The 21,903-nt window shown below is 33.0% G+C and overlaps 1 protein-coding gene across 1 annotated transcript; it reads right to left on the reverse strand.

Moving 5' to 3' along the window:
• Window positions 1-12,298: 12,298 nt before the first annotated feature.
• LOC139849578 (uncharacterized) lies at window positions 12,299-13,364 on the reverse strand. Its single transcript, XM_071839216.1, has 2 exons — window positions 12,991-13,364; window positions 12,299-12,542 (listed from the first exon to the last, which is right to left on the reverse strand). The coding sequence occupies exons 1-2, from the start codon at window positions 13,362-13,364 to the stop codon at window positions 12,299-12,301; spliced, it is 618 nt and encodes a 205-aa protein (XP_071695317.1).
• Window positions 13,365-21,903: the final 8,539 nt, after the last annotated feature.

Below are 21,903 nucleotides of genomic sequence, written 5' to 3' on the forward strand. Positions count from 1 at the left end.
ACACAAGTTTTATTAATTTACGGATGGGATATACCTAAACCTTGCTACAACACTATAGGCAGTGTACCTAATCGTAGAGTAGTGTAGTTTTTAGTAAGTCCGGTTCGTTCCACAGGGAGCTGGTGATACTTACTATATTTTTAACTATATTTATACAAAATATATATAATTATATAAGTAGTAATATTATTATAAAAGGGGGGTTTTACCGTTTAATGACCGGTTTGTCGATTCTATATTTTAAGCGTAAAGATAAATGACGATAATTAAAGTGCGTAAAATAATGACAATAAATAAAATGACAGTAAATAAAATTGCGAGTAATAAAATGACAGTAAATAAAGATACGATGAGAAATATAATAAAAGAATTATGCTTATTTAAACTTCCGTAATCATGATGTTTGACGTGTTGATTTTAATTTATTACCATGGGTTAATTGTCCTGTGTCCTGGTTTATTTGATACGTCTATCTGGTTTTTGTCCATAATAGTCCATCGGTCATAAAAATAAAGTGCGAGTATCCTCGTCAAATTACCCTTATACCCGAAGTCAAATATTCCAACTGATTAAGGATTTAAACTGTGACGCAGTTATCACTTCTGTCAACAATTACACCAGTTATCACTGTATGTAATCCACTCCTGTTTTAATTAGTTTATGAATATTAATTCATCCACTTGATCAGAATGAATAATCAATTACCCAACCCAATTGATTAATTAAATGATTATAACAGATTCCATATGAACATCACTAAATAGGACAACCATAATCATTATTAATTATTAGGTTAATTAATTTGAAGATAGGTTCGACAGACTCCAATGAGTTGTCACTCAATTAGACAATACCCCCCATCTATTAATAGTCAATAGTTCAATTTCCACAAGTGTCGGTCTTTTTCCCAAACCTTAATTATGGTCCAAAGTTCAATAACCCCTTCTTAATATTTTAGCCCAACATCACGATTACTTCGGCTCAAATAAGCATAATAATAACTTAGTTACGATACATTAATGTAAAAAGGTTGAACATAACTTACAATGATTAAAAATAGCGTAGCGTTACACGGACAGAATTTCGACTTACACACTCAAACGATCTCTATCATAAATCTTATTATTATCATAATTTAAAATTAAAATTAAGATTATTGTTATATCTTATTAAGTTAACATTATGATAGAGATATAGAATATAGATATTGATAATTGATATTGATAAATAAGAAAAAGATAGAAAAATGTGTGTTTTTACATTACGATTACAAAGCCTTTTATAGGCGAATTTAGAAATTGAATTTTCACTTATGACCCCTGAACTATGCTCAATTAACAACTTTTTATTATTTAATATTATTCTTATTATGAATTATTTAAATATTATATTTTATTCTTGTGCATAGTTGACTCGTAATTTTTACACCGTTGCGTCGAGCGTTGAGAGTTGACTCTGGTCCCGGTTCCGGATTTTCGAACGTCCTTGCGTACAATTTTATATTTTGTACTTTGCATTTTGTAACTTGTACTCTTGTCATTTTTAGACGTTCCTCATCAATAATTTGAACCTTTTTGATTGTATCTTGTACTTTTGAGCTTTTTGGACCTTTGTGTCTTTAATTCGTCGTTTTCGCCTTTTGTCTTCGCACTTATTTAAAATAAACGAATATTACTTGAAAATGGAACAATTGCAACTAAAATCTTGTCTTTCTTGGGGGATTTTGCTATGAAATATATGTTCCTTTTTAGCCTTATCAGAAAGCGATGAACAAGAAACTGTTAAGGCAATGTCCCCTGACATGCTTTTAATTATGGTCTATAACGTGTCGAACGCAATTACTATCCTTTGTAGGAGCAATAGTAAAGCTCACCCTTATAATTTTTCGGTCTGGCACAAGGTCCTGTCTTTGACCATGCTATGCAACCACCGTTCTTACGGTTGACACCCGATTTGGTTCAGGTGACCTAATGAATTTCAGGTGAATTCTTAGGATTTTACGTTCAATGGTAATGAACGCATTGAAAATAGGTTTTCAGAAAACAAATCGGTTTTATTTTTGATCAAAATATTTTCTCGTTCAAGCTCGAGTTTAGATATCATTGAATTCCATGAGTTTGTAATTCTCAATCTTTAAGGTCAATCTCAAGGATTGAGTAATATCAGGCTTAAAAGCTGATTTTTGATCTTTAAGGAGATTATCCTTTCTGGGGATCTGATTCATTAGTCTTATCAAGCTAATTTGCACGGTGCCCCCCCATTGTACGAGATAAATCCTTCTCATGGTTAGGATAAATCTGACCACTTGGCGACCCTGTTTGATGCTGAGGTCCGTGGATTTCCTGCTGATTTTAGAGATGACTTTTCTAGATTTTTCGTCAACCTACAGCTGGTCTGGACGACAACTTCATGACCTAAATCAAGAAGTGCGTGTCTTTTTCGGAAGACTTTACTTCCTTTTAATGATGGAATTGATTCATCGTGTAGATCCATCTTTTCTTTCAAATATATTACAGTAAATCGGGTAAAACAGTTAATTTAGTCCAAAACAAAAGCACCTGCAATAACTTTACAGAAACATGTGATATATAGTTTTTAATTGAATAACTTGGTACATTCTCCCCACACTTAGTTTATTTCTTTGCCTTTTTACTCTCCTTTATTCCATTTTAAATGAATTCAATCGTTTTAGGGTGTTTCTCAATTTATGTCCTTTCCGAGGTAACGATAATTTCGGTATTAACACCTAGTTTTCACCGTTCATAAATATGTATAAACATGATTTTGAATTCATTTAGTTGAAATTTTTTTTTTTTTTTTTTTTTTAAATTTTCACAAAATTTAGAAAATAAGCCAAGAATAGATCCGAGAGAATTTATAACCTTTCCCCACACTTAAGATCATGCAATGCCCTCATTTGCATGAAATCAGACTCTAATTATAAATTCATGAGGGTGATTAGTGTAGAAAGTAGTTAAAGATACCATAAAATTGCAGGATGATAGATGGTGCACCTCATCGTTCATTCCTTCTTGTTTTATCACACATGTTTTTCTTCAAAAACGGTTGCTTTTCTGAACTGTTTACTAATATTTGAAAAAGTGTCTTTTACCCTAACTTATCATTCATTTTTGTTAACGAGTTATGCACTAATCCGAACCCCTAATTTAACGTTAAGTGGGGTTAAACTTCCCCACACTTAGCTGACGACATGTGAAGTCGGTAGAATAAGTTCCACGAATTAAAATAGTGAGCCAGTTATTTACATCTCGGGTGGTATAAAATATATTAATGGGTTTAAAGTTTAGACCCACCCGATCGTCACTACTTAATTCTTTTTTAAGTGTAGCTTTTAGTAAATGGATATGTCTCTTTTCTGGTTCTTGGTCAAATGGATCGATATACACCGACATACATATTATAGGGTAGACAATTTCTAACGTTTCCTTCCTTTTATTCTCGACGTCAAAGTTTTCACCTCTATTACCCAATTGGGTGAAATTCGAGGTGTCATTATCTATTACAGCTCGTAGTTCATTTCCGGTGGATGACTCGTCTATTGAGAATATTGGGTTGGAAGGTTGTGGAATGGTGAAGTTCGGTTTGGCCTTGGGGGTAAAATTTTCAACGTTATCGTATTCCCAAGAGTACCAATTTGTTACCCTTACTTCTTCTTTATCCATTGATGGATCGATGATTTCGTCGGTAGAGGCTAATGTGTCGATATGTTGTGAAATTGGTAAGACTGAATAAAAAGTATCATCGGGATAGTTGGTGATTTCGGAGCTCTCGAATTCATCAAAATTCGATGATATGAGATTTTCTTGCACATGACTCCTCAGATCAACAGGTGTGTAGTCTGATAGAGTTTCAGCTTGCCGGTTTACAAACTCTCTCATTTGTTCATTTTGAGCATTGAGTTCTTCGAGTTTGATTTTCATATTGTCTAATAAATTTTCAGACACGTAATTTTCCTCGTCTACTGGTTGTTGAGTTTGGATATATTCTTGGGAATAATCCCAATTTGAATTGTATTCTTCATAATCATTCCATTCAGGTTCCGTGGGTGCGTAATTTTTCATAGGAACGTAATAATAACATTCCCATGTTGAGTGATAATCTCCACAGATTTCACAACCAGTTATTGTTTCGTCATTCGTGATCCAAGATTGACCGAACGAATTGTCATCAACACTCGTTTGAGAGTATTGATTTAATTGATTTTGGATATCAAAAAGAGTTTCCATAGCCTTGTTTTCAAAATTTTCCATTTTATTGCGATGGCCAAATTTTAGCTACAATGTGGTGCATTTACTAATTATCCTATTAGTTATAAAAATAGAAAAACTTATATAAGTTTGTCCAATTAATAGACTTTTCTGCTTTTGCCCACGTTTCGAATAGCCAAAAGATGCAGCAGGGAGCCAGAACCCTTTAAATCGGAAGCTCACAACTCAGCCACTAACAAATCCAACTATTACTACGAAGCAGAAAATTGTCAACGTCCATTAATTTAACCACTTAAATAATTTTTCTTTCTGTTTGAGATATTAGATAAGAAATAGAGAAAATTTCTAAGTCCTAAAAACTAAAGCGTCGAGAAATAAGGAAGAAAAAGAATGCGCGTCGAAAAATAAAAATAAGAAAATAGCGCGTCGTAACTTAAAAAGGAATTAAAAACTAAGAATTAAAAGTTGCGTCTAAAAATATTAAAGCTTAAAAGAAAAACTATATCCCAAATGGTAATAACTTAAAAAGATACTAAAATATAAAAACGGCGTCGCAAAATTCTAAAGCACCTAAATCTTAGTCTAAAGAAAAAGCACTTAAGGGATTTTACGGCAAAGCCTAAAAATCTAGAAGTAAAAATAACTATGGCAAAAACTAAGTTTAAAACTAAATATGAGCTAAAAATACAAATATTACGCTAAAACGATTAAAAAGGGACAAAATATAAAAATATACAAAAAGTTGTAAAAAGTACAATTTTTATAAAAATATTATTTTTATATTATTTATTTATTAAAACTATTAATTTTACATATAATAAAACTAATTAAAATTTAAAATACAATTTAATTAAAAAAAACTTAAACTAATTATAATAATTAAACTAATTAGGGTTTATTAATAATAATAATAATAAAATCCGTAATTAATGTGAAATTAGGGTTCTGTCACGTGTGTCAGAGTGTCTCCGCGAGTCGCGGTATTTCAAGCAGCAAACCCCCGAGTCGCGGGGTTCCAAAATTCAACTCTGGTACAGTTTTTAATTCGACGTGTTTTTTTTTTTTAAATATATTTATACAAATATATATTAAAAATATAGCGTTTTGCCAAGTCCCCGGCAGCGGCGCCAAAAACTTGATGTGGTAGCGTGAGGGTACGTGATAGTACTATATTTTACTACGAAATACGTTACAAATTACACAAGTTTTAATTATTTATTTACAAATGGGATATACCTAAACCTTGCTACAACACTATAGGCAGTGTACCTAATCGTAGAGTAGTATAGTTTTTAGTAAGTCCGGTTCGTTCCACAGGGAGCGGGCTTATTGCACACTATATTTTTAAACAACTATATTTGTACAAAATATATAAATATATATATATATATAATAATATATAAAAAGGGGTTTACCGTTTAATGACCGGTTTGTCGATTTATATTTTAAGCGAAGCGTATAGTAAATGACGATATTTAAATAACAATATAAAATAAATAACAATAATTGAAATGACAATAAATAAAAGTACGAGGAAAAATGAAATAAAATATATTATGCTTATTTAAACTTCCGTAACCATGATGTTTGACGTTTTGATTTTAATTTATTGTCCTGGGCTAATTGTCCTTTGTCCTGGATGTATTTGAAACCTATCTGGTTTTTGTCCATAATAGTTCATCGGTCATAATTATAAACTGCTCGGCAAATTTAACCTTATACCCGAAGTCAAATATTCCAACTAACTGGGGATTCGAACTGTAACAAGGTCTTAATACTTTGCTTAATGAATACACCAGGTTATCGACTGTGTGTAAACCAAGGTTTTAATACTTTGTTAACAATTACACCAATTACCCTTGAATGTAATCCACCCCTGTTTTAATGAGTCCATTGACTATTAATCCATCCCCGTGTCCGGTCAAATGAACAATAATTCGTACTTATAAATATCCCGCCCATCGTGTCCGATTAAGCGTATGTGGTTATATATAGATACTTCAAATCATAACCTTTATATTAAATTAACGAGGTATCGTTAATTTAATATAAAGCCCATTAATAGCCCATAGTCTAATTTCTACAAGTGTCGTTCTTTTGTCCAAACCCCAATTATGGTACAAAACCCAATTACCCCGTCTTTAATATTTAGTCCAACATCATGATTACTTTGGCTCAAATAAGCATAATAATAACTTAAGTACGAGACATTAATTTAAAAAGGAGAACATAGCTTACATTGATTATTTATCGCGTAGTGTTACACGGACAAAGCTCCGACTTTAAAAACCCGTAAAAATAACTTTTACATAACCCAAACTAATCTAATATAACACTAATCTATACTATATATACATATATATATTTATTTATATTATACTAGGGAGTATTATTATTATTATATATTTTTTTACTCGCAGAATTCGTGACCTTTTATAGGAGTTTTGATTTCTGACAGCTCCGCGAGTCGTGGAGTTTTTAGCCTTCAAACTCCGCGAGTCGCGGAGTTTGAAAATCCAGCTCAGGATCATTTGTCTCATAGCTTGTCGACATAATTTTTAAATATATATATAATATATAAATAATTTATATAATTATTTAAATATTATATTATATTCTTGTGCATAGTTGACTTGTAATTTTTGGTCCGTTGCGTCGGGCGTTGATAGTTGACTCATGTCCCGGTTCCCGATTTTCGAACGTCCTTGCGTACAATTTAATATCTTGTACTTTGCGTTTTGTAACTTGTACTCTTGTCATTTTAGACGTTTTTCATCAATAAATTGAACCTTTTGAATTGTATCTTGAACATTTGAGCTTTTTGGACGTTTGTGTCTTCAAATCTTCGTTTTCGCCTTTTGTCTTCGCACTTATTTATTTAAACAATTACAATGAAAATATAATACAATTACATATGAAAACCTATTATTTAGGAGGGATATTGCTATGAAATATATGTTCCTTTTTAGCCTTATCACTAATTCATATAAAATCAAGCGAATAGCTTTCATACAATGCATTTACAATCATATAGAGCATATGTAGCAACAAAGATTATTCGGTTTATCAAAGAAACTAGCAAGATTTTAACTAAAACCTTAACTACATAAAGTAAAGGAAAAATGACGATTACCTCAAATTTTGTGGATTGAAACGTGAAATGAATGGATATAATATATTAGGGATCGAAAGGGTTTGAGATTAAGCTCTTATTCGTGATTTTTGGTGAAGAAATGAATGATTTTGGAGGTTTATCTTCGTAATTTTACGGAGTGGGTTGGGGTGGGGTTTGATGATGAAAAGTGAAGAAAATGTAAAGATGTTTGATTTTTAAGGTAACCTATTGCGAGGACACCTATTGAGAGGACATGTCCTCACAATATGATATAAATTAATTTTTTTAATATGACTTTTTAAGTTTGATTTTTTCAGTTCCCACCAAAATGAAAAAAATGAGTATTTAATTTTTTAAGACTTCTATTGGGAGGACATGTCCTCACAATAGGCTATAATTATTATTTTTTAAATATATTTTTCTAAGTTTGATTTTTTCGGTTCCCACCAAAATGAAAAAAATCCTAGTATTTAGTTTTTATATATTACCTATTGCGAGGACATGTCCTCACAATATGGTATTTTTATATTTTTTTAATTTTTTTTCAGACTACCTTTAGGCTTATCGGACGAGGTTAAGGCTTATCGGGTGAGCTTATGGCTTATGGGACGAGTGTATGGCTCATCGAAGGAGCGTATTGATCATTGGACTAGTGTATGGATTATCGGATGACCTTTAGCCTCATCGGATGACCTAAAGGCTCATCGAACAACCTTAAGGCTCATCGGACGACCATAAGGCTTATCGTATAACCTCAAGGCTCAGCGGATGAATGTATGGTTTATCGGACGAGCCTAAGGCTTAACGGACGAGTATAAGGTCTATCGAAGGAGTCAAAGGCTTATCGAAGAACCAAAATCTTATCGGATGAGCTTATAGGTATAGGATGATCTGAAGGCTTATCGGACAACCTTTAGGCTCATCAGATGACCTTAAGGCTTATCAGACGACATTATGGCTTATCAGGCGATCTTAAGGCTTATCGGACGAGTGTAAGGCTTATTAACAGAGCTTAAGTTTTATCAGACGAGCGTAAGACTTATCACACCAGCATATGGCTTTTCGGATAAGCCTAAGGCTTATCAAATGATCCTAAGGCTTATCGGTGGAGCCAAAAGCTTATCGGGCGAGCTTATGGGTATAGGACGACCTAAAGGCTCATCGAACGACCTTAAGGCTCATCCGATGACCTTAAGGCTCATCGGACAACCTTAAGGCTTATCGTACGAGCTTAAGACTCATCGGATGAATGTATGGTTTGTCAGACGAGCCTAAGACTTATCGGGCGAGCCTAAGCCTATTGGAGGAGTCTAAGGCTTATCGGAGAACCAAAATCTTATTGGACGAGCTTATGGGTATAAGATGATCTGAAGACTTATCGGATAACCTTTAGGCTCATCGGACGACCTTAGGGCTTATCAGAACGACATTATGGCTTCTCATGTGACCTTAAGACTTATCAGACACGCGTAAGGCTTATCAGATAAGCTTATGGCTAATCGGATGAGCGTAAGACTTATCAGACTAGCGTAATGCTTATCGGACAAGCCTAAGGCTTAGCGGACAAGCCTAAGGCTTATCGGAGGAGCCAAAAGCTTATCGGACGAGCTATGGGTATATGATGACCTAAAGGCTCATCGAACGACCTTAAGGCTTATCGGACAACCTTAAGGCTTATCGGACAACCTTAAGGCTTATCGGACAATCTTAAGGCTTATCGGACCACCTTAAGGCTTATCGGACGAGGTTAAGGTTTATCGGGCAAGCGTATGGCTTATGGGACGAGCGTATGGCTTATCGAATGAGAGTATGGCTTATCGGATAAGCGTATGGCTTACCGACCGACCTTTAGGCTCATTGGACGACCTAAAGGCTCATGGGACGACCTTTAGGATCATCAAATGACCTTAAGGCTCATTGGACAACCTTAAATTCTGCCACCACAAATACATATATACTTAATTGTCTTGTATACATCTACAAGCATACAGTATTAATTGTCTTGTATACATACATACATACAATATTAATTATCTTGTATATATACATACATACTTACATATATAAACATAAATACATTATACACACATACATTCATATATATACATATATATATATATATATATATATATATATATATATATATATATATATATATATATATATATATATATATATATACTTACACATATATATATATACTTACACATATATATACTGTATACCGAGCTATATATACATAGACACATTCATACACTGTACTTACAAACGTAGTTACATATACATACATTCATTATAGATATTGTATATAACATTCATTATACAAACACATATATACACACTCATTCATTTATTATACAACCGTAATGTATATGACATTATGCATATACATCATACATACATACATACATACTTACATATACAAACATTATACATACATACATACATACTTACATATACAAACATAAATATGATATACACATGCATACATATATACTTACACACATATATACTATAGACAGAGTTACATAAATATATACACACATTAATACATTATACATGTATTAATGTATAATGTATTAATACATTAATACTTAAAAACATACTTACATATACATATATTCATTATAGATGTTGTATATGACATTCATTTTACAAACACATATATATGTACATGCATAAATACATCATTATACATGATTGCATATACAAATATTCATATACATATTTACATATACATACATTTATTAAAATTATTAAAAAGGTTAACAAAAAATCTATCAAAGATCAAATATAATAATTTTAATAAAAATATACTTAAAATTTTTAATTACCTACTTTGAGAACAAGTACTAGCAATACTTTAATATATACATACATACATTATACATGCATACGCTAATATAATTAGTTTTAACAAAAAGTATTAAGAAAATGAATTTAATTTCCTATTGTGAGGACACGTTCTCGCAATAGGTTGCGCGGGTTTTTATTTTAATTTAGAGGGAACTGAAAATTTAAATTTAATTCGTTTTAATAAAAACATATTATTTTAAAAAGGTTAGTTACCGATTGTGAGAACAAGTCCTCTCGATAGGTTCCCAACTTTTATTTGTTTATTTTTGAGGAAACTGAACATTTAAATATAATTCGTTTTAATTATAATTGATTTATTAATTATCTATTGTGAGAACATGTCCTTGCAATAGATCTGGTCAAAAAAATATTCAACGTTTCTTTAATTTTTCTTCTTTGACTAGAAAAAGAAAATCAAAAATAAAATAAATAACACCTATTGTGACGACAAGTCCTCACTATTGTGTTAGTCAAACTAAAAAATCAACTTCAGCTCATATTTTTGTCATCTAGCTGCCTTTCTGTGAGGACATTAGTGTCCTCCCAAAAAGTATCGTCACAAAAGGTCCATATTCTAGTAGTGATGTATTGATGGACTATAAAAAATAAGATAAATTGTCAAGTTTTGTAATGTGATTTTGATTAGTTTTATAGTCTACAATAATAATAATAATATATAGAGTATTTTTGTTGCATGGCAAACCATTTGAAATATTGTAAAGTTCACTACAAAAAATTAGTTAATTACTCGCGCATAATTTTAAACACTTTTAAAAAGTGTATACTTTTTTTTTTTTTTTTTTGTTAAATTACTCACACTTGTAAATGTGTGTTGTTTTTTTTTTTTTTTTTTCGTTTGGTTTCTTTCGTTGGTACTTAGTTTCGTGTTTTGTCTTGTAGTTTCGAGTTGGTGGTCAAGTCGTCCCTTATTTGTTGTTCGCGTCCTCTCACGTTCCCGTGTTGTATTTTCTAGCTTCTTGCTAGATTTTATTAGTTTTTAATAATACTTGCCTTTCAAAAAAAAAAAAAAAAAATAAAAAAAATTTGTAGGGAAAAAAGTTCACAATAATTTGTGTGTATAATCATAAATATAACCACGCTTAAAAGTGTTAAGTTAATCATACTAGATTTGTTAACGCTCCCTCTTGTGTGAAGAAAAAAGAGGTGTAACAAATTTACTCACATTTTTAAATGTGATTAAATTTGTGTTTGTACACACCTATAAGTGTGAACATACATTTCCTACAATTTTATGTGTGAAAATTAAATAACATTCAACAATTATAAATGTAGCAAACTTATACATATTTATAAGTGTGAGGAATTTGATAAAAAGCTCACACTTTCCTAGAAATATGTAAAAATATGCGTGAACAATAGGTAAATTTGTTGTAGTGGTTGTAGGTTAAATACGGAGTATATAAATATATAAAGATATAATGTTGTGACCCACTTTGTGAATTGTGATGCACATTGTTTTCTGTACAATCCATGATGATGAATGTCTTTTAACTTCTTTTAGTTATGTACAACTCTCGTTTGTAACCAAAAGGCTTCTGGCCTAGTGATATCAAGGAGTTCGTCAACCTTGAAATTTTAATTTCGAGTCCCATTGTGAACAAAAAGAGTGTGTGTTTGTTGTTTTAAAAAACACAACTCTCGTTTTTAAAAGCTACTCCATCTACTAACTAGGGATGGATGGCGCCCAGACCGAACCGACAACCAATCCAAGATGGTCTCGAACTCATCCTGTAAAAGGTAAATCGAGCTCATATAGCGGCTTTGCACTCAAATGGTGGATGCACTATAAAAATTTCAAATAAATCAGCTTCCTCACTGCTTCTTGTGAGAGTGGAAAACAGAAGATACTAATCAATCTTTCCAAATTAGTCAAATTTATGCATAGAAATAAAAATCTTGCATTACAAACTAACTGTAACTCCTTTAGTACAGTATATGTAAAAATCTCTAACTTTTGCTGTATACTACACATTGTGATCACTTTTGCCAACAATATATGCAAAATAAGTAAATTACCTACTAAAATTCTAACCTTACCCACTAAAATTCTAACATTTCAGTTCATGCAGTCTGATTACTAAGGGTGCACATTTTTGCTTGAGCCACCATTAACATTACTGAATAACCCCATGATTTCAGGCCGATAAGGTAAATAAGACCGTGCGCGTTCATCTTGTGTCTGTTCTTTGTTCTTCAAATAAACTCCGTGTGCCGACACGTTGTTCCCATTTTGTACCATCTTACCTTTCTTAACGCCTTTCGTTTTTCCTCCCCCAACATTATTTCCTTTCACAACCGGCTTAGGTAACATCATCGTTTTTCTATCCGATTTATTCAGAAGCATAAATGCATCGCGACTATCGCATGGCTCCGACCCACTTTACGTCTAAGTCTCCAGAGCTTAGAGAAACCACATGTATTGCTCTTTATATTCAACTCATGCTTGTCTTTTTTAGGTTGTTTTGACCCTGGCCGGTACGGTCCCACCACTATATCTGTTCAATAATAAGCTCGTGAATTTGAGTTACGCGGTTATATACAGTGGTGTAAAACGTGGAATTACTTGGGAGTAATTGACGATTACTCGGATTTTGATTACTCAAATTTTGAATAGGTCCGATACGAATAATCAAAATTGGTCAACCCTCAGTCAACGGGATTACTCGTTGACCACTCGAGATTACTCGGTTAACATCCGATTAATCGGTCCACACATTTTGGGATCACCCAAGGGACAGTCATCTCTCGCAGTTGCATAACACGCCTCACCTGCTCGGGAGAAAATCCGGACCAATTCGAGGACATGGCCGGTAAAACACCGCAACGCGATGTGCGAAAGACGACCTTGGATGGATTTCAAGATCAAGGGGATGAGATATCATTGTATGCAATGTTGAATCAAACGGTATTGGACTAACAACACAATGATTTGTTAATTTACCTTCAATCTCATCATATTTCGACGCAGAAGATGATGGAGCTCGGTGAGATGATTCAACAAACACCTTGTCTACAGGACTTAGTTGATTTTTAATCTCGGTTGACAACAAATTTTGATCAAATAATGGGAATACTGGTTGGATTTTTTGGATTACAGATGCTTGATCAGCAGGAATAGGTGAATTATCATCATCTATGTACATAAATGTAAAACTGTCATCATTTTCGTGATTAACATTATCTTCATAATCCTCGCAATCTAAAAATTCTTCTTCTTCATCTTCTTCATTGTCCACGTGATTATAGTTATCGTTAAGATGAAGAGATTGGTTAAATTTGAAGGTAATTGTAGCTGCTAATTGATTAAAAATATTATCTGGATGTGATTGTTGATTAATGCACTCGGAAACGAAGATGAACACGTTGGTTGGTTTATTTGCATTGTGAATGCAATTAAATTCAAATAGATTTTGTGTTGAAAATCTAAAAGTGTTGATGTTATTGAATGGATGGATTCAAGTGGTCTGTTTCTGGTGGGGATTGTGTGGACAGACTATATATATATATATATATATATATATATATATATATATATATATATATATATATATATATATATCATTTTTGATTTAATTGTTATTAGTAATTAGTAATTAGTAATTAGTAATAGTAATTAGTAATTATTAGTTATTAGTAATTCGTAATAGTACTAATAATTAGTAAAGAAATTAGTACTCAGTATTAGTACTTCTTACTTCTTATGGAGTATTACTTATAAAAAATTACAAAAATATAATTTTTTTTACTACTCCCCCATTGCATATATATATAGTCTATTATTCTATTCCGAGTTTAGTCCACCATTCCATTTTCGAATGTTTTATTTTAATTGTTCACTACCAAATATGAAATGTAATTTAATCAAGCTTATCATATTGTCTCTAATTAATTAGTTAAATTACAAAAGTAGGGGGGATTTTCTAATAAAGTTATTAAGTTAAAATTGTAAAATTAAAAAAGAAGTACAATGTAATAATAACATTTTTTAAATTGTAAGATTTTTGTGGATTTTTGTTTAAGGACAATTAAAATTCGAACGGAGAGAGTATCATTTAAAGTTTAGGGTTAAACAGTTGAAGTGTTGTGAAGATTAATTAATTCACCATTTATCTTTCGTGAATGTATTGGGGTGATCAGCTTTTAAGAGCTTATGCTCTAGAAAACAAAACTTTATAAAAATAAGCTTAGAACTTATCAAATGAGAAATTACGTAGAAACCTCTTATATAATTATATATCGTGTGTTGTCATTTTACGTAAATTCACATGCTTAAACTCTAGCTAGTTTTGTGCAAATACTAATAAAAAAATAAACTCCAACTTGAACTATAAGTTTGTAGCTTCAACTTCAGCTAAGCTAATTGCAACTCTAGTTATATCTTCTAGGAACTAGTTCTATAAAACGTGATATTGCTCAAAATATAAATATTTATCTTCGCAATTTCTCCTTACATTTGTGGCGTTTCGATACAGTTTGTGATGATTAGTGAGCGGTTTGTGGTATATGGTCATTTCGGGGCATAAGCGGTCTAAAAGATCATATTTATGCATGAGAAATCAACCATTAGGGTTAAGGAATGAATCAAGTGGAGTTTTGGGGTTAATAGGTCAAGTTTCAAGCAAGAACGGCGTTCCAAATGGCCAGAATGTCGTTCCGCAGCACTAGAAAATGGGAAATCGAAGTCAGAAACTTTTCGAACTTTCTAGGGGTTTCAGGAACGTAGTTCCTAATTAAGAACTTCGTTCCACCTTTAGGAACGTCATTCCACCTTCATAAACGTCGTTTCAGACCTGTATTCAGCTAAAAACTCAGCTCGACTATAAAAATGATTTTTGGGGTTTTTGGTTGAGAGAGCTGCTTCCTTAGGCCGTTTTGGAGCCCTAAAAGGGTTCGAATCATGATTACATCAAGATGAAGGTCAATTTCATGCTCCTAACTCCAACTCCATGAAGATTGAAGCTCCATTTCCATCATTCATTCTCCATTGTAGTGTTTCTTCTCCATTTTGATAGTTGCTTTTCTCCATTTTAGTTGTAATGATGAATGATTGTTATTTCTTTGATTTTATACTTGTTTATGCAATGATTATAGCTTAGATTACTTGTGTTCACTTGATTTATAAACTTGATGCTTGGATTTTGCCCTAATCTATGAATTGGGTGTTTGAATGAGTTGGTGATTATTGTGCTTAATTGAAGATCCATTACTTTGATTGTTGAAAGCTTTACTTTGATTATATAAGTTGCCTAGCTTTTCTTAGGAATTTGATTAGTGAAGCAATTTGTACTTCAACACCTTTGGTGATCTAGACAAATAAATTGGGAATTTCAAGGGATTGGGTTCTTGATTTGGTTTGGTTTGGTTTTCAATTGGCTTTTATTCAACATGGCAGTGTTTGATTATCTTAAGGGATTTGATAATTAAAGGATTTTAAGAGATTTTAATCCAAAACCGATGTCTCAATGATTTCACTCATAACATAGTTTGATCTTTTGAAATGAGTCTACGGGAGTTAACGAATTTCATTTGATTGAGGTTTTATGGAAGTTGATGAATGGAAATGAAACTATATATGTTTAAACATTGTTGTGTAATGAATGAGTTGGGTGAACCATGGCAAAAGGTGGAATAATCAAGTGGACACGTTTTTTTATCTTATTTGTTAATCTCTCTTTTAGTTTAATATTAGTTTAATCAACAATCAAAGCTTTCTTAAAAACCCCCCAACCAACTTAGGATAATTACTAGTGTTTTGAAATTCATGTAAATTGCTCCTTATAGAACGAACCATGCTTGAATACTTGCTAGTTGCTATAATGATCGGGTTATTGTTGCCCTGACGTTTGTGTTAATTGGTTAAGTGTTTGACCATTATTTTTATATTATATTATAAGTTGAGAACACGAACGATCACCATCAACTTTTTGGCGCCGCTGCCGGGGAGCGGTTTTAATTGGATTTTGAAATATTTGCTAGTAATTGTTCGATCCTTTTGTAAGAATTTCATTCTTGCAAAAGTTATTTTTTGGATAAACCTATTGGAAATGAGAAAAATGGATCTAGCTTCAAAGGATCCTTGGATGGCTTGAAAGTTCTTGAAGCAGAATCATGACACGAAAACAATTTCAAGTAAGATTTTCACTCGAAATAAGATTGTTATAGTTATAGAAATTGAATTAAAGTTTGAATATGATTATTACCTTGTATTAGAAAGATAACCTACTATAAGTAACAAAGGTTTCTTGATCTTGGATGATTACTTGGAATGGATTTAGAAAACTTGGAAGTAAACTTGCAATCTTGGAAGTATTCTTGATTTTATGAAACTAGAACTTTTGGAATTTATGAAGAACACTTAGAACTTGAAGATAGAACTTGAGAGAGATCAATTAGATGAAGAAAAATGAAGAATGAAAGCGTTTGTAGGTGTTTTTGGTCGTTGGTGTATGGATTAGATATAAAGGATATGTAATTTTGTTTTCATGTAAATAAGTCATGAATGATTACTCATATTTTTGTAATTTTATGAGATATTTCATGCTAGTTGCCAAATGATGGTTCCCACATGTGTTAGGTGACTCACATGGGCTACTAAGAGCTGATCATTGGAGTGTATATACCAATAGTACATACATCTAAAAGCTGTGTATTGTACGAGTACGAATACGGGTGCATACGAGTAGATTTGTTGATGAAACTGAACGAGGATGTAATTGTAAGCATTTTTGTTAAGTAGAAGTATTTTGATAAGTGTCTTGAAGTCTTTCAAAAGTGTATGAATACATATTAAAACACTACATGTATATACATTTTAACTGAGTCGTTAAGTCATCGTTAGTCGTTACATGTAAATGTTGTTTTGAAACCTTTAGGTTAACGATCTTGTTAAATGTTGTTAACCCATTGTTTATTATATCAAATGAGATGTTAAATTGTTATATTATCATGATATTATGATATATAATATATCTTAGTATGATATATATACAGTTAAATATCGTTACAACGATAATCGTTACATATATGTCTCGTTTCGAAATCATTAAGTTAGTAGTCTTATTTTTACATATGTAGTTCATTGTTAATACACTTAATGATATATTTACTTATCATTTAACATAATTAACCAAGTGTATCAATATCTTAATATGATTCATATGTACCTAGTAAGACGTTATAACGATAATCGTTATATATATCGTTTTCGAGTTTCTTAATTTAATAGTCTCATTTTTATGTATATAACTCATTGTTAAAATACCTAATGAGATACATACTTATAATAAAATCATGTTAACTATATATATACAGTTAAATATCGTTACAACGATAATCGTTACATATATGTCTCGTTTCGAAATCATTAAGTTAGTAGTCTTATTTTTACATATGTAGTTCATTGTTAATACACTTAATGATATATTTACTTATCATTTAACATAATTAACCAAGTGTATCAATATCTTAATATGATTCATATGTACCTAGTAAGACGTTATAACGATAATCGTTATATATATCGTTTTCGAGTTTCTTAATTTAATAGTCTCATTTTTATGTATATAACTCATTGTTAAAATACCTAATGAGATACAAACTTATAATAAAATCATGTTAACTATATATATATAACCATATATATGTCATCGTATAGTTTTTACAAGTTTTAACGTTCGTGAATCACCGGTCAACTTGGGTGGTCATTTGTCTATATGAAACATATTCCAATTAATCAAGTCTTAATAAGTTTGATTGCTTAACATGTTGAAAACACTTAATCATGTAAATATCAATTTCATTTAATATATATAAACATGGAAAAGTTCGGGTCACTACATCATGAATCCGCACTACCCGAGATTCATCTCCTCAACATCATCAACAACGACGGGGTTGACCCGACATGCCAACGTGAATCCGTATACTCCAAAGATTCACTACCCCAAGGGTGGTAACCCAAAATGCATAAGCGTACAATATGGACTCAAACTCCAAGAATCCATTTTCCCCATCACATGTAGAGTGAATCCTAGCAAGGATCACTCTACCAACCCGCACCCATCCTATGCATACATACACATATAATATATTTACACTCACCTTAACGCCTTGATGAATGCAAGGTCAAATCCGCAACACGTCAATGGAAAGTACCTATTCCATTTATCACATAACAAACAACGCAATTAGGGTGGATTACAAACCAAACCCATATTGACAACTAGTACAATTTCGACCCAAATGCACTTCCAAGCACAACCGCGCCCAAACTAACCAATAATCACTAACGCAAGTGAGAGTGGTCCTAATACACCCATCAAACCCAATCATAAGTGTTAAACACCTTTCTTGCCCAAAAAGACACCTAAACCCCAATTTTGATCCATTTCAAAATTAGTCAACCAATTACACCCAAAAGGGTTCCAACACTTCTATAATCACTAACACTAGTGTTTATACCCAAAATCAAAGCCTAATCATAGCCAAAACATCAACCAACCTAAAACCCGCCAAGTATCAACAATAACTAGTAACCATAAAGCCACTTCATCATCTAAATGGGTTTCACAACTAACAAGCTCAAAACCCTAACTTGGATATCAAATCATAAAGATGAAATTCGGAGTTGAGACTTACCAATACCACCCAAATGATGTCGTTGACGAGTAGAACAACCTTAACTCTTGCACTTTAACCCGAATCAACCTTCTTCTTCTCCAAATGGAGCTTTCTCTCACTAAAATGGGTTTCTCACTCTAGGGTTTGAAGTGAAAGGTGAAGTGTGTAAAAAATGAGGTTGGGATAAGGTTTGGAACTGATTTGAGGTTTATAACCCGTCCACCATGGGAAATTACCAAAACACCCTCAAAATACCCCTAAAAACGAGCTAAAAATAGACATTCTGCACAACCATCGAGTTCCGCGACACCACCAAACGAGACATACCCACTGGAATACGATAATGTGATCAGGACAACGTTTTATAATGTTGTCGAGTTTTAACCATGCTTGTCGCGGTTCGCGACAACCCGAAACGAGATGCACCTTCTTCAAACGCGATGGATGACTTGATTCACCCCAATTCCACTTTTAAGAACACCCAAAGTCAAACGTGGTCAAGTAATCGCGTCCTAAAGATTAAACACCTATCCTTGGACTCCGTATGACGCCCCGAGCGTCATGTTTTAGAAAAACGGGGTGTTACAGGCACAAACATTATTACCTAATGGAAAATTTCGACTATGCTTTTGAAGAACTGGTTACGATGAAAATTTCGTTATTTAGTGGGTCTGAAATAGGAGAGAAGTATCTAGAAATCATAAAAGCCAAGGGGAAGCTAGAATGGGAAAGAATATGTCAAATGGATTCTGGAGAAGAAAAGGAAGATGAAAACGAAGAAAGAGAGGAAGAAGATGTACCAATTCAAAATAATATAACTACCACACAATCTTTTTTCGATCCAAAAATCTATACACATCGTATTCCATATCCGGAACGTTTAAATGCGACGAGACTTTCAATCCAACCACTTACATTCTCAACACATGCTGCCCCCACTGCCTCAAGGTTTGCCAGGACTAATTCAGTTATTGAGGAAGATGAATTAAGGATGAAAAATGTGGATTATTGGAATAGTGACGTAGAGGAAGATGATATTGAGGTCCAAGTGGTGAAATATATAGAGATCGACAAAGAAGAAGAGGACAAGATAACTTGGTCCTGACAAAAAGATGAAGTAGATGAAAATGGTATTAGTACTGACAGTATGACTATGGAGGAGATGATGATATCCAAGGTATTGTGACCGTGTGTTTATGGGTTCTTACAATGTTGCACGAATCCAAACGTAAAACACGTGAGTCCTCCACCTACCACACAACCTCTTCCCGATTCCCATTTAATTTCATCTCCGAAACATTTAAATGTGACAAAGTCTATTCCAACCATATCACCTACAACTCCACAATCCAACATTCCAACTATTCCATAAGATGATATTGATTCATCTCTAAAGGAAGACTTTCGGGCTTTGATGGATTTCGACACGGGGGATTTCACTCCGATGTGTATTAATGTTGAAGAATTCGACCTCGAGGCCGAGTTTGAAGAGTTTATGAAGGTTTACACCAATGATGTTCCCGAGGTTGAACTGTAAGATATCGTTACTGAGGATGAGCTTATATCGGAAGAGCCACTTGTAGTGTGTACAACTCTAGTTAAATTTGAGTATCCCCAACAAATCAGCAGATGGAATATGGTTGATGATGAACCATTTGCAAAAGACCCAAAGAGTATAAGTGTGGGGGGGGGGGGGGGGGGGGAGTCAAAGAGGCTCACCTTACTAATTCGTGAAACTTTTTCACTGATTTATATGTCGCTAGATAAGTGTGGCTGGAGTCAAACCCCACTAAGGAAACATTAAGTGGGGCTCAGCCAAGCCTTTGATGCATTAATAAATAAGCACGTTTTTATGTTATTTTTATTTTATTATCCTTCCATAAATAGTGGTTGCCTTGAAGAAACTGACTGGCGCATATTCATCTTCACACTCGTCTTTTCACATTATTTCGCTTACAGCTCATAACCCGGTGATGTTCTCGCTCTCTTTTACTTTTTTCCTTCCTTTAATTAGTTAATTGCCCATCATGTCCCGAACATGTATTAAGTTAACGGAAAAAATAAACTAACGTTAGGAATATGACCAACGTCGTACATCTATAAAACCACGGGGACTAGCGGTATGATTTTAAAAAGAAAGGATCACCGGTATAATTTCGGGCATACCACATGGGCCAATAGTATAATTAATTATAATTCTTATAAAATTTGTATCTATATACCAATTTTCTGTAACAAAACCTGCAATATTGCTGGGATCAAACTAGTTAAGTTATAGATTAAGTTATAAATAATGGATCAAGTTATCTTTACAAGATTCGGTTAACGACATCGACTTTGGTGATACGGTGCAAAGGCTTTTCCATGAAGATATAACCGGTGATGATGCTGTTGGTTGTAATTCTTTAACTGTCATGGTATTAATGGCAGTGGCCCCTGTAAGAGTAGCTTTGAGGATATACTTGAGAGGCAATGAAATGATTCGAGCATTGTCTCAATGAAGGAAAGCACATTAATTCCGCGTCCATCTTCAAATCTAGAAAAGGGAAAGCTAAACGTAAAAAGGTCCACGGTGCCGAGTTTGCAAATTCAATATCGATGGCATTTGAATCCTTTGTTGTAGTTTAGCTTTATGTTGTATTTTGTTGGTTGCATTTCGTTATTGGTGGTTGTTTTGCTTAGTGCGGTAGATGGTTTGGAATCGTCGTCGGATGACTTTAATTTCTCGCCCTAATTTTCGAGTGTTTTGTTTGGCTGTTTTAGTTTACCTTCGGTTGTTTGACCATCGTTCTTGTTGATGTCCTCGGCAGAGTTATTGTTCGATTGTGTTTATCTTTGGTTTCGCTTGTTTGTTTTGTACGTTTTCTTTTTATTAACAAAGTTTTTGTTATTTTCGAAAAAAAAGAATTAAGTTTTTTTTAACGAAGTTTTTGTTATTCTCCTTAAAAATTTAGCTAGTAAAACCGGGTATGCTGCTCCTTTTAAGACCACTTGTAACGGTGCAAGGCAACGACGTTGGTAGCCGATGTGGCACCTCCGCAACGCCAAACAGAAGCAGTATCG

This window comes from Rutidosis leptorrhynchoides, chromosome 5 (assembly GCF_046630445.1).
Source record: "Rutidosis leptorrhynchoides isolate AG116_Rl617_1_P2 chromosome 5, CSIRO_AGI_Rlap_v1, whole genome shotgun sequence".
Lineage (NCBI taxonomy): Eukaryota > Viridiplantae > Streptophyta > Magnoliopsida > Asterales > Asteraceae > Rutidosis > Rutidosis leptorrhynchoides.

Coding starts and splice junctions, on each gene's coding strand:
- LOC139849578 (XM_071839216.1), bottom strand. CDS start 13,364: ATGTACATAGATGATGATAATTCACCTATTCCTGCTGATCAAGCATCT. Junction 12,543..12,990: donor CCGGATTTTCTCCCGAGCAG/GTGAGGCGTGTT, acceptor TAAATCGGATAG/AAAAACGATGATGTTACCTA.